Source organism: Vanessa atalanta, chromosome 26 (assembly GCF_905147765.1).
Source record: "Vanessa atalanta chromosome 26, ilVanAtal1.2, whole genome shotgun sequence".
NCBI lineage: Eukaryota > Metazoa > Arthropoda > Insecta > Lepidoptera > Nymphalidae > Vanessa > Vanessa atalanta.
This window is the reverse complement of record NC_061896.1, coordinates 2638188-2650906: the sequence shown is the minus strand read 5'-3', so window position 1 is coordinate 2650906 and position 12719 is coordinate 2638188. Positions and strand designations below refer to the sequence as shown.

General features: G+C 29.9%; 1 protein-coding gene across 1 annotated transcript; it reads left to right on the top strand.

Moving 5' to 3' along the window:
* The first annotated feature begins 2282 nt into the window (after window positions 1-2282).
* Window positions 2283-12082, top strand: LOC125073926. Its single transcript, XM_047685035.1, has 11 exons — window positions 2283-2424; window positions 2742-2977; window positions 3540-4863; window positions 4960-5141; window positions 5682-5867; window positions 5947-7113; window positions 7864-8175; window positions 9004-9357; window positions 10081-10268; window positions 11064-11189; window positions 11790-12082. The coding sequence occupies exons 1-11, from the start codon at window positions 2403-2405 to the stop codon at window positions 12061-12063; spliced, it is 4371 nt and encodes a 1456-aa protein (XP_047540991.1). The 5' UTR covers window positions 2283-2402; the 3' UTR covers window positions 12064-12082.
* The last annotated feature ends 637 nt before the right edge of the window (window positions 12083-12719 follow it).

The window sequence follows — 12719 nt, the reverse complement described above, 5'->3', positions numbered from 1 at the left end:
ATGACTGAATTTCACAGTCGAATAATATTTAAATGATTGTATCTTATTGTATACTTGTATCTCCGCGAATATTTTGTCCGTTTGGTGAATATATCTTCAATTAGTATTGTTTTTTTTCGTTAGTGGTCACCAACCCCCTCGGCCGTTCTGGATGGTATTCGGCCAGTTTGCTATGGAATCGTCTCTACTATGTATGGCAGTTTCAGTTTGTAGTTCAGAATCTCCTTGGTAGTCGCCATTTATGCCCTTCTCACCAGTGTTCTCAACGAATCTTTTCGTGTGCCGCGAAATGGAACCACTGCTTGGAATATGCAATGTTGAATCAAAGAATTCAACATGTGTATATTATTGGAATGATGTCTTCTGGATCTGTACTATAAATGGGCGTTCCACAATGATAAATTTTGAGTCCTTTTCTATTTTTGTTATATCTGAATGATCTTCCTTTTTTATTGTTTGCTCGTGATACTTTATTACTTATTATAGTAGACAGGAAATAACCTAATTATGACGACAATGCATTATCTCTGATACAAAGTTGATTTCTCTGTTACAAAGTATAATTTAGTTCTAAATGCTAAAAAGACAAATTGCATACCGTTTGATTTCTTCTCTAATGTACGAAAGCAAAATTTCAAGTAAACTTTAAACAATAACGGTCTAAATGTAGCTGGCACAACAGTATTTCTAGGAATCACTTTAGATTCAAAACTTCAGTTGAATCCATAGCATACGTATTTAGACAGCTAAATGATGTTAATAATACTCGATTGGTATACTTTGGTTACTTACCTTCATTCATATTCAATATATTATTTTGGATATACCATTACAAATGTAGAACGATACCCGGCCAAATAATTAAAATAGGTAACTGTCAACTACCATGAAATTTTCATTCACAACATATAAACAAAATTCACTCTTATTTCAAATCAGTTAAATAGTCGTTCAAAATTGTTAAAAAAACTAATTTGGAAAAGTATTATGTAGATGCCATTATTTTTAAGGCCAATCTAGTTGTATCCACGTAACAGTGGTGCAATGGGCTATTCCTGCCTTGCCAATGTCATGGCTGGGTACGCCCTCGAGGTTGCCCTCCACACCTGGACAATTTTTCAGCAGTAGCCTCAGCAACTGTGTCAATTGTTTTGATCCGTAGGGTCAAGGCCTAACAGAACCAATAATGTTATAATGGGGTTGGGATGATTTGTCAACGGCTTACCTCTTATTCACCAAGCCACACCACTGGCTCGGTGCACATAACGTGCATTTAAATGTACGAGTATTATCAAGAGATTTATTTTTAAACATAATGCAAATTTTAGCGTTAGGTACTTTTCATGCATAACTTTTCCCCCAAAGGAGAGACAACTTTATTATTACAAGCAATGTATTCATTAGGGCATTGCTCGCAATTAATTATTCATTTTAGTGTGGGTGGAAGGAATTAACACGTGTTTTCATAAAGTACTATTTTGTACATTATTCAATTATAAAATTAGATATTAATTGAAATGTTGAGTGGCATTAGCCGTAATTAATAAGCACGGGATGTGTTATTTTATGTCAGCTCTTACGATTTTATGATAATAGTTTATTTTTTTAATTTTACCGGGCATGTGTGAAATGCCTATTGCTTAGACTGTCCGATTGTTTTTGTTTTTTAATTATTACTTTTTTTGTGCTGCCAAAAACAACACAGAAAACGCTGAACAAAACACTTAAGGGTTTATGTGTATTATGAGTATGGAAAATTCATAAATACACGCTAAATAATAGCATTACATCTCGGCTTTGCATGGTAAGCTATAAATAAAAATTAAAATTAAAATTAATGTTATAATATTTTCATATTTCCATTTTTAAAATTGTCTTATTTCATAGGATATAAACACAGCGCATGGTGTGGTAGGTGTTCATAATTTTTTTTTGAATACCAGCCTCGTGGGCAGGGAATCGTATCGTACCTCCATTTTTTTTTACGGGCTATTGTCAATGCATCTTTACTGTAACAGTAGACACAACTCTTAATACTTATTAACGATATCATTTAATAGCGTGTTTCAAACTGACTATTCAAGGTCACAGATCAACTTTAAACATACTGTCTGCATTTGGTACCTATTTAATAAATTTCTTGAAATATTTGGTAACTATATTATCATCAAAATTAAATATAGAATGGCTGTATGGTGCAATACCTCCGCTCTTTGAGAAAAGGATTAAAAAATACATCAAATCACAAATGACAAATGTAAATGTCAAAATAACAACAATAATCGACAGCAGATGTCAAAATGTGTTATATTATATTTTTTGCATAATACTGAGTTTTAATCACTAATTAATACATATAAACGTATATTAATTTTAATTAAAAATACGTTACGTAATACAATATGTCGCAGTATCCTTTAAATGGTGTGTATACATTTTGTTATAACCTCAAAACTGTAAACAACACATTTTATAACCTATAGAACTGACTGATTTTAATATAAAATATATCTTAAATCGTAATTTATTTTTAACAATGCATATTCATGTACACGCATTGGATTAATATAACATTTGCTGACTATGACATTATTTTTTACAAATTTTAGTAAGTACTTACGTTAAGGAATATAATATATTCCTTTAGTAGGTTTTACTATTGAGTATTTCTGTACTTAATACATAAAACGAGGAATACTTTAAATTTCTGTGTGTTAATAATTTCGATCTTACAATTTCAGAATTAAAACGTCGCCTCCAAGACGACAGTACCTCACTACCTAAACGCCTCAAATTAGCTAAAAATGTGGTTCAATCCTATCACTTACCAACGGCACCCAAGGAACGTGTTGTATCTGAATGGCTAGACGAACTGGTTCAAGCTAACAAACTAGCAAGTAAAGAACTGCGTGATATACTAGGATGGTTGAACAATGTTGATGACTTGACTGCTGAATTAAAACTAAAACTAATCAAGGTAATTATGATTTATGCTGTAATTTGACATTGCCACAAGTGATCGCCTTGAATACTATATTAAGTTTTATAATGTAAAATATTAATTTTAAATAGATCACTTAAAGACTCTTATTGTAAGGTTCGTTGGATATTGAAGGCCTTGTCTAAAAAAAACCATTGCCGAGGTTATACAAAATTACATTTATTTTATAATGACCTATCACAGATTTCAGTCAAAGGATTAGAAATAAAAAAACCTGAGATTAACAAATACCACACAATTTGAAATTAATTTTACTATATTATGTTTTTTTTTTTTTATAATATACTTTTATTTATGTATACAACACTATTTATATGCTTTAATTTGAAAACATTTCTTAAATTCAAAATACGATTATTTGACAGATTTATAATTAATACCAAAGATTATTCAAGAAATAGACCATTACTCGTACATCAAATCTTTTTCAAAGTTTTCTATTTGTCTTCGCTCCTCCTATGATTGGACAGGCTACATACAATGTAATTAAAAACACACAATGAAAACTATTGTTATATTGTAAAATTTATTATTCCAGATTATTTCACAGTATCTCCATAGCAATCCTTTGCAAAATGAGGATGTATCGTACATTATAACATTTTTAGAAAATGATAAAATATTACCTCAACTGAAATTACAAATAGATGACTATTTGTTTATAACAACAACATTACTTCAAAACTTAAACGGTGAAACTGATGAGCAGGATATTCAGAAAATATTCAATAATATCATCAAATATTATAAGGATTCAAAGAAGAAATTGGAATTTATAGTTAAACTCTTGCATGGAGAAAATTTGGAAACAATATTCAACTTTCTCGATACAAAAAGTCATGATCCAGTGATAAATATGTGCAAGGTCATCCTCTTTCCTGAAAGCAAAAAGCAATTCTTTTTAAGTTTTCTCTTGAATTTAATACGGAAAGATAATATTGACGAGCTTATTGCTGAAAGGGGAGATAACATACAATCAGTTATAAAGATTATGAGTGCATTCTTTACATTCCCCAAAGACAGAACAGAGAAGAATAGTAAATTCTTATCTGATTTTATTAACATGTTTGTCACATGCTACGGTAATGAGAGCCAAATTATCTTTGCATTCTATATAATGGTAGTTAGTTCATTGAACATGCCCCAAAATTATCTAAGCCCAGCCATGGTAATGCCACCGATAATATTCGAAGATAACTCTGAAAAGATCAAGCGTAACTTATTTTTAAACATGCTTCAAGTAATACACAGTAGTGAGGTTGATATAAGTGTACGACTTACTGATACATTAGGAGATAAAGTCTCGAAAGTGGAAATTAAAAAGACTTTTATATCTTTCTTGCAAATTGTTATGATGGGACAGTTAAAGTTAGAAGGGAAGCTCGACAAAACAACTCTACAGATAATAAAAATTGCCTTAAAGCTAGACCCTAGTTTGATTGAACAGAAAATTGACAAAATATTACCACATATCATGACAGCGAAAAAAAATAACCCAGATATAATTGAATCATATACACAAACAATGAATTGCTTACTAGAAACATTATTCAAACTCAGCAGAGGTATGGATTTTCTGAACCAAATAATACCACATTTGAAAATAAACTTAGAAGCATCGAATGTGGAACAATTTGAGCTGAAACAAAAATTACAGGAGGCTTTAAATAACGGTGAGGATAATTCAAATAAAATCATGGGAAAAATTATAACAGGAGATGACATGTTTCCGCAAGAGTGTGTCGATGTGTACGGTAAATTAACTTCAGAATTGATGTTCAGACAGAACAGAGAACTTTTAATATCTCTCCAGAAAGATTTCGAAGAAAACTGCCTTATGATGCTTGAAGAAGGATTTGTCAGTATGTTATCTATCATTTTATAATTCATTTGTCATTTTTAGTATTTTAGACTTTTTAGAGAAATAATTAAATTATATTTTTTTTTTTTTGTTTTAGGTCCATCAATTATAACACTTGCAGAAATGATATCAGCCATTTTATCCAGTTTCTTGCGTTACAACAAAATGGCCGATCACACAGTACCACTTCATATAGCTGATGATTTCTGGATGGCTTTTCAGACTTTTGAAGAACAGTGTCTGAACAAATTTGGAGAATGTATCTTAAAATTGAACTATGTAAGTAACTTTTTCAATACACCTACATTTATTGATATCTTCTATTTAATTAAATACCTATTTATATAAGGCAAGACAAATAATTTTGCTAATAATGCACAATAATTTTAAAATATGGCAACATTACATTAAAAGTTAGTAAAATATGAATGCTTTCTATTAAACTAATAACTATGAGATAATAAATAATATACAGGATGCAAAGAGCCTGGGAATAAGCTTGGTAATTATTGTATGTGTAAAGTCATTTCCAGGACAAGTTAGAAATATCCCAGAGGAAGTAACCATTGTTTGCAAATTCATGTTTACTTCATCTTTTACATAGGATTGTCATAAATTTAATTATCTGTGCGATATTCTGGTATTAGTCACTTTTAAGTGAATTAATTTATTAATATAAATTAGGATTAAAGAGGGTACTAAAATGCACCCTTGCGGAACACTGCCCAATCGCCTTGATATCATGGTAAATTAACAGGTTTTCCCCTTTAATAAACATTGTACATAATAAAATCTAATATATTTATTTTTCATTTTCAGAATTCAACTTTAGTAGTTACATTCCTGAATCTATGTTTGAGTGTTTGTCATTTAAAATTACTAAATATAAAGTATAGCAACACTAAACTAAACATTGAAGGAAATGACTTATTGCCATTTATTTCTAAGAACGAATGGATCGTCTTCACCTCAAAGTTACAAGACGATACTGAAAAGCTACTTTGGGTATGTATCTTTATTTTAAGACTATCGATAACAGTGTAATAATGAATATTATTATTATACATTTTATGCATGATTTCAGAGTCAACTTCTCTTGACAAAATCCATGGCAGTTGAACTTTTATCACATACCACCGACGAAAACACATCAGATATTAAAACAAACTTAATCAAACAAATACCAAATCATCCAGAAATATTATCAAATAGTTATATTACAAAAAACATTTTTACAAATCTTGACAAGAATCAATTGAAACAAGCATCTAAAACACTTATTAAATTGTACCAAAATGATCCCCATACAGAAATATTTAAAAATGAAGTCATAAGTATGAATAAAGACTTATTACAACATCTCGTTCTGAAAGTAACTAAAAATATTACTGAATGTATAGAAAATATGAATACTTTATCTAAAGCTTTGAACAAATCTAGTTTTGAAATAACATCATTCCTTAATGATAATGACTCTAAAATGTTTTTCAACCCGCAAGTAATAAATCAAGATGACGTAACAATTTCTCTGGACATTTTAAAACATTTACAGATATATTATCTGGAAGAGAACTATCAATTGACTGCAATTTTTGTTCTATTGATTTTAAAAAATTGCTGCCAAAATAAAAAAATTAAAAAGAGCATAGATTATATATTGCAGAGTATTTATGAATTGAGTCCGAAATACCCTGATATCTTTAAAATATTCCCTGTAGATTTTATATTTGACTTTAAAGATGCTAAAATATTAGAATTATTGAAATTAAAAATCAAAACTTCGAATGATATGCTTATCATAAAATGTGTTTTGGAATCAGCTGTGAAGAAAGTCAAAACTGACTCAGAAATAGTCGTGAATATTGTGGAAATACTTTTGAAGAATCTTAAAAAGAATAAAGCGAATGTAGATTATTTCGGTGATAATGTTTTTCAAATAAGTTGTCTTATATTACCGTTGATTGCTAAGGAAAAGAAAGCCATAACGACCAGTGCTTTTAGATCTATTTTAGCAAATCTACAAGAAAAATTGAATAAGAGTATGTTGGAATCGTTCAAAAATATTGATTTCAACAAAAGTAATATAGATGAATCTGGCAACACTGATGTTGAAGAGAATACAATAGCAATACTTAACGCGATGGGTGCTTATTCTTTAACCTTGCTGAAGTGTTGCGAAACAACAAATGCGGAAGAATTAAAAAATTTAAATTGTCTCTGGTCTGGACTAACATTTTTCGTTAAAAACGCCGTATGTATGATTATATTTAATAAGATTTTAATACAACTTTCATTTATGAAAGATGAAACTCTTTGCTCAATACTATTTTTAAATATGTAACTTTAAAAAAACAATTATAAAAAAAAAAACATATTAATAGTCAATTAATACTTATTAGTATGTATTGACTATTAATATGTATAATATCACTTGACCAGTGAGTGGCTTATCGGTAAACTGACTAAGATTTCTCTTGGGGCCCTGACTTTTAAAGCTTTCACAGACTGTACTTGACATTTTGTATATAAAGTAGGAAATTTCAAACTATGTTAATGCAGTTGACACAGTGCTAAAGTTCATGGTGAATTGTATTAATATCAAATATATAATATGAGTTTCTTATAACTTCTTCTAACTTGAAGGCGTCAAACTTTAACGTCTTTCAGAACCAATTCTTTAAGTAATAAATTCCCGCGCCTCAGAAAGTGTGGGATTCATTTAAATAAATAGATATTAATAGCACTATGAGAGTAAGAGTATAGGGATCTGTGTTTTCATAATAATATATACTAGCATTAAAGACAGGCCACAGAGATTCGACTTTTTATAATTGTATAGTTATTTTGTATAATAGATAAAATCCTTATGCGAAAATGATTTTGAGTGAGAAGAAGAGGACACACCTAATACCTGCACTGCCTACCCCCATTCACACGAGTAAAACCTAAAAGATGATAAATAGCTAAGGTGGAAATATAATCTTATTGTTTAAACTTGCAGATCAAAGCCATTGCGAGTCCAACGTCAAAGTACCAACAAGTAGACTCATCAATACAGCTTTTGAACGTGACATTGCGATACATAAAAAAACTTGAAGCACATGAAATATTCCAAAAAAAAGACGAACTATTCCTTCAGACATGGAACAGTATAAAAGCAAGATTATTATTGATATACGATCAAAATAATAAAACCAATAACAATTGTTTAGAAGAAATGTCGGTTACATTGAAATTTATAGCTGAATTGTCCTCGGTTGAATGTTTCAGTAGTCATTTTGTTGGGGACTTATCGAATTTGACGTTACTAAAGGTAAATATGGGAGTAGTTTTGGTGTTATATAATTTAGTGATTTGTTTGAAGAACAAGGGCAAGTAGACTTAATGACTACCGAACTTTAGTATAATAGCCGGCATAAGTTGTGAGCACAAATGGTCAATATTGGGAGGCAAGTTCGCGCATGTACACTGTCGTCGAAATTACCGTAGTCGAATGACAAGTAAGCGTCGAATAGACGATAAGCATCGACTGACGGACCAATCGCGTGCAGCTTCGGACTCCTGGCTCCCTTCATTCCTCCAATAAGACCTAAAATGTACACTTTGCAAGTGAAGGTCGTGCTCACGACTCATGCCGCTCACTATAACAGTTAACATGACGTAAGCTGTTTCAATATTTAAATAAACATTACACATCTGTTGTCAAATATTATTATTAAAATAGAACTCCATTTATATTTTTAAACACAGTTAACTAACTAATAGTTAACTTAGTAAGTTTTTGACAATATCCATTTATTTTTTATCTTCCATCCATTTATTTAAATCTTTTTAAAATGTCATATTTAAAATTTATTTTCCATTAGTTCATTTGTTAGAGCCGAGATATAAAAAAATGGAGGACTTTGTTGGGTTTCACATGACTGCCCATAAAGGAGTGTTATGTTTTCAGGGTGTATTTATTTATAATTTTTTCCAACATAACTTAAATGCACAGTTTTGGATGGAAGGGGTATTGTTATAGAAAATCCTTACATTATTAACAAACAACATAGGCTATAAATAATGAATTAATTCATTTTTAAGGTATTTTTTTACTTCATTTAATTACATGTAGTAATTTATTTTCTTTAATTTTCAGAAACCATCAATAATACTTAAGAATACAGACATAACAAACTCTCAACTAACAGCCAGAAAAGTTTCAAAATATTTATGGATAAATTGTTTAAAAGCTAATATTATTGGACCAAAATGCATTGCCGTAACAAAATTAATATTCCGGGCAACGAAGAACATAAGATTTTGGATACAACAAAATTACGATTTAATACAGAATGTTACACAACAAAATGGCGTCTCACAAAATGGCGACGATGATATCAATGAGGAGATTACTAATATATCCAATGTGGTTAAAATTGAAGATTGTATTTGTGAATTATTGAAGAATGATTTGGATATTCTGTCTGAAGTTATTTTGGCGGCTAAAAAGGTAATATATTTTTTTAATTATTCTTAAATCATTCTCTACCGCGACTAGGCAGCGAAACGTTTCAGGGATTTTAAAAGATATTTTTTTACGCCTGGTGATTTCGTGAATTAACGCTAGTTGTAATAACGAAAGACGGCTTTATACAATATTTGAATAAGAAAAAATATTTTATTATTTATTGATCAGATGAAAACCCGTGTAAATTGCTAATACGGCATGAACGCTCCTAACTTTTCTTAAAATATCCAATAATCATGTCAATAAGGAAATAGAGATACATTTAATACTTTAAACGTTAAATAGTTTAAATATAACGAATTACACATTCAACCTTTAAATAGCCTATTGTAACATATGTTTTGTTCCGGTTATGTTAGGGATAAGTGAGCCAGTGTAACTAAAGGCACAAGGGACTTCGAATTTGACATGATTGATATTTCTTACAATGTCAATGACTATAGGTCTTGAGATCACTTACGGTGGTAACATAAGGTGGTCCATTCTTCAGTCTGCCAACTAAGCTACTGATATTCCACTAAATGTCTTGGAGCAAGTAAACGCATCATTAGATGCCGAATGACGTATTATGACATACTAGTGTCCGCGTTCGCTATAACCGTTTCTGTAACCCCGACGTATATGCGAAATCACTTTCTTAATATTTATAATATTAATTACTGACTAAATATTTTTTTACATATATATTTTTATATTATATTTCAGATAACCCTGGACTTTAAATTCCTCGATGCGATTTTTGAACTTCAACATTTGTTCCATTACATTTTGGGACGTAAAACAATAGACACAATGTGTGAAGTCAGTTGGCAAGGTTTCAATATATTGTTTGAAGGTTGTGTTGCCATATTGAATTATTTGTTGCTGTCTAGGGAAGAACTTCTGGAAGATAGGTAAATATACTATTTGTACCTTGATACAATTACAATTAAAAGTAAAGATTGAATCGAAGAAAACTAAGTTATAAATAAAATTATATTCAAATGATTTTATTAAAATAATATAATATATTTTTTTATTTTTATTGATTGTTTTTTGTTACATGTTGTATTTAAAATAAACGATACATATCTATAAGAAATTTAAAAAATGTTATAGAATTATATGTTATAGAAACCCCTTATATGGCAGCAGGTCTCTGTCATAGAGTTTATATAAATAGGCATTCCGCTAACAAACAAACATTCAGCAAAACATATTGAGTTATATTAGTAAAGGTGAACCCTGCAAGTATTAGTCTGTAACACGTTATTACGAATGAGAGTCCAGTTTCTACTGCTAGACCTACTGCACAGGGCTGGCAGAGACTTAGGAGACGGTAAAGAAGGCAACTGGCTCGGATCCCTTACAAGAGAGGCCCCAATAGACATTGTTTTAATGTAATATATATTTATATATAGTAAAAAGTATGGCAAGTATAAGTTAGAGTAAAAAAAAGATAAGTAGGGTCATCCATAAATGCATTATTGAAATAACTGACTGACAAATTATAAATAATTTTTTTCAAATTAATTTGTGAAATAATAATTAGGGGCCTTCACCCTCCATATTCTAAATTTAAATCAAGTAAAATTATTTTTTTCAAAATTTGATGAAGTTTAATTTATTTTTCCTCTGTATTCCTAAATTTAAATAAGTTGTATTTTAAAGTGTATAGTTTATTAAAATGTTTCAAATTAACTTTTCAGATGGCCCTGTTACATGCAGAGTTACAAAGCGTTAGTGCTGTGTTTATGTGAGCGAGCTACAAAGGAAGATCTCACTGATAAATCTGTTGAACATAAATTAGCTGAAATGGCGCATTCTATTGAAAAGTAAGGATATTTGAGTAAATAATAATATTTGTATTAAAAAGACGAATGGATTACATAAATTTTGCCTGACGTTTTGTTAAAGTATCTTCTGACGCAATCACGGGCTCACTTTCTTGGGTCAAAGTTTTACCCAAGATAAATGGCGGTAAAATGTAATTATCATCAACAAGCCGTTCAATAATGTTATTGTGGTCTTAGTGATAGTTTTATTTATATCTTTTTTGTTCGGTGTTTTAACATGAATTCGTTATTTAATTATTCGTGGCTGTATGAATGATACCACTGTCAGTTTAAACTATTAAGGTATTTTATCTTAACAATATTACATAACAGGATTTAAAAAGCAATAGTTTCGTTTAGTTCGTAAATATATTAATTTATACAAGAATTATTAACATTAAGGCCTTCGATAGTTCAATTATTTAATATTCGTTACGATTCTATTCAGTATTGTCATTTCATTTTCAATAATTTGACATTTTTGGTTTTTGTCTTAAATATAATATTATTTAATCTTATGGTCGTTTATTATACATTTTATACCTAGCAACATTATAAACTATAATCAGTAATAAATAAATGAATTCAAATATTCCACAGATTAACCCAATCAATATGCAAACGCAAGACACACGTCTCTCGCATATCCGCATATGCTGTGGCCGATATATGCACGTGGCTCGAGAGCAGTCCCCCACCGAAGATGGTCAGACAACATCTAGAAAATTCGATAGCACTGTTAATTCAAGTTTCTGATTCGACATACGCGATGGCCTTCTTGAGAAGAGCTTTAGCTGGTTCCGTGGGACAGATGACATTGACTAATATGTACACCATGTATAAGAGGTATCATAAATATGTTGGCAATGCTTGAAATAAAATATTTTTGAATAGATTATATGTTTTATTATATTAAATGAATAATGATAAATCCTCGTAACCCATTTTTGTGAAAAAAAATTCTTATTACAAAAATTTTTTGTAGTTTATTCGGTAACGAATATAGCGTGATAGCTGTTAAAACTTCAGATACATATAGAATTTATTAAAATAATTGTGTTTCATTAAAAAAATCAACACACACTAACACATCATCATCTCTACACTTTTACTTTAATTATCTATACTTACTTTGATTTTGCTTTAATCACTGCCTTTGTTTATTATATTTGGCTAATAGTGCAATCCTATTTTGGTAATATAATTTTGTATATCATTGCTTAATCATTGTTAGATTATCAGAAAAATAAATAATATGTTTATTACTAAATTGCCAATGATTAGTCTTTAAGTTATTTTCCGAAGCCACCTCCAGTTAGTTCCTAAAGTTGGTGACGCTGATGTAGGGATAGGTAAATATTTTCTAAAACCTTAATATTTATAGACACTGGTGACCACTTACCAACAGATAGCCCATTTGCCCGTCTGGCTATTTTAAAAAAAATACAAAAATAAAATCATGTATATTATATGTTATATTATTGTAAACAGCACTTAACGACAAACTTTTCACCTTATATAGTATTATTT

Coding starts and splice junctions, on each gene's coding strand:
- LOC125073926 (XM_047685035.1), top strand. CDS start 2,403: ATGTCGCAGTATCCTTTAAATG. Junction 7,114..7,863: donor CATTTTTCGTTAAAAACGCC/GTATGTATGATT, acceptor TTAAACTTGCAG/ATCAAAGCCATTGCGAGTCC. Junction 10,269..11,063: donor GAAGAACTTCTGGAAGATAG/GTAAATATACTA, acceptor TTAACTTTTCAG/ATGGCCCTGTTACATGCAGA.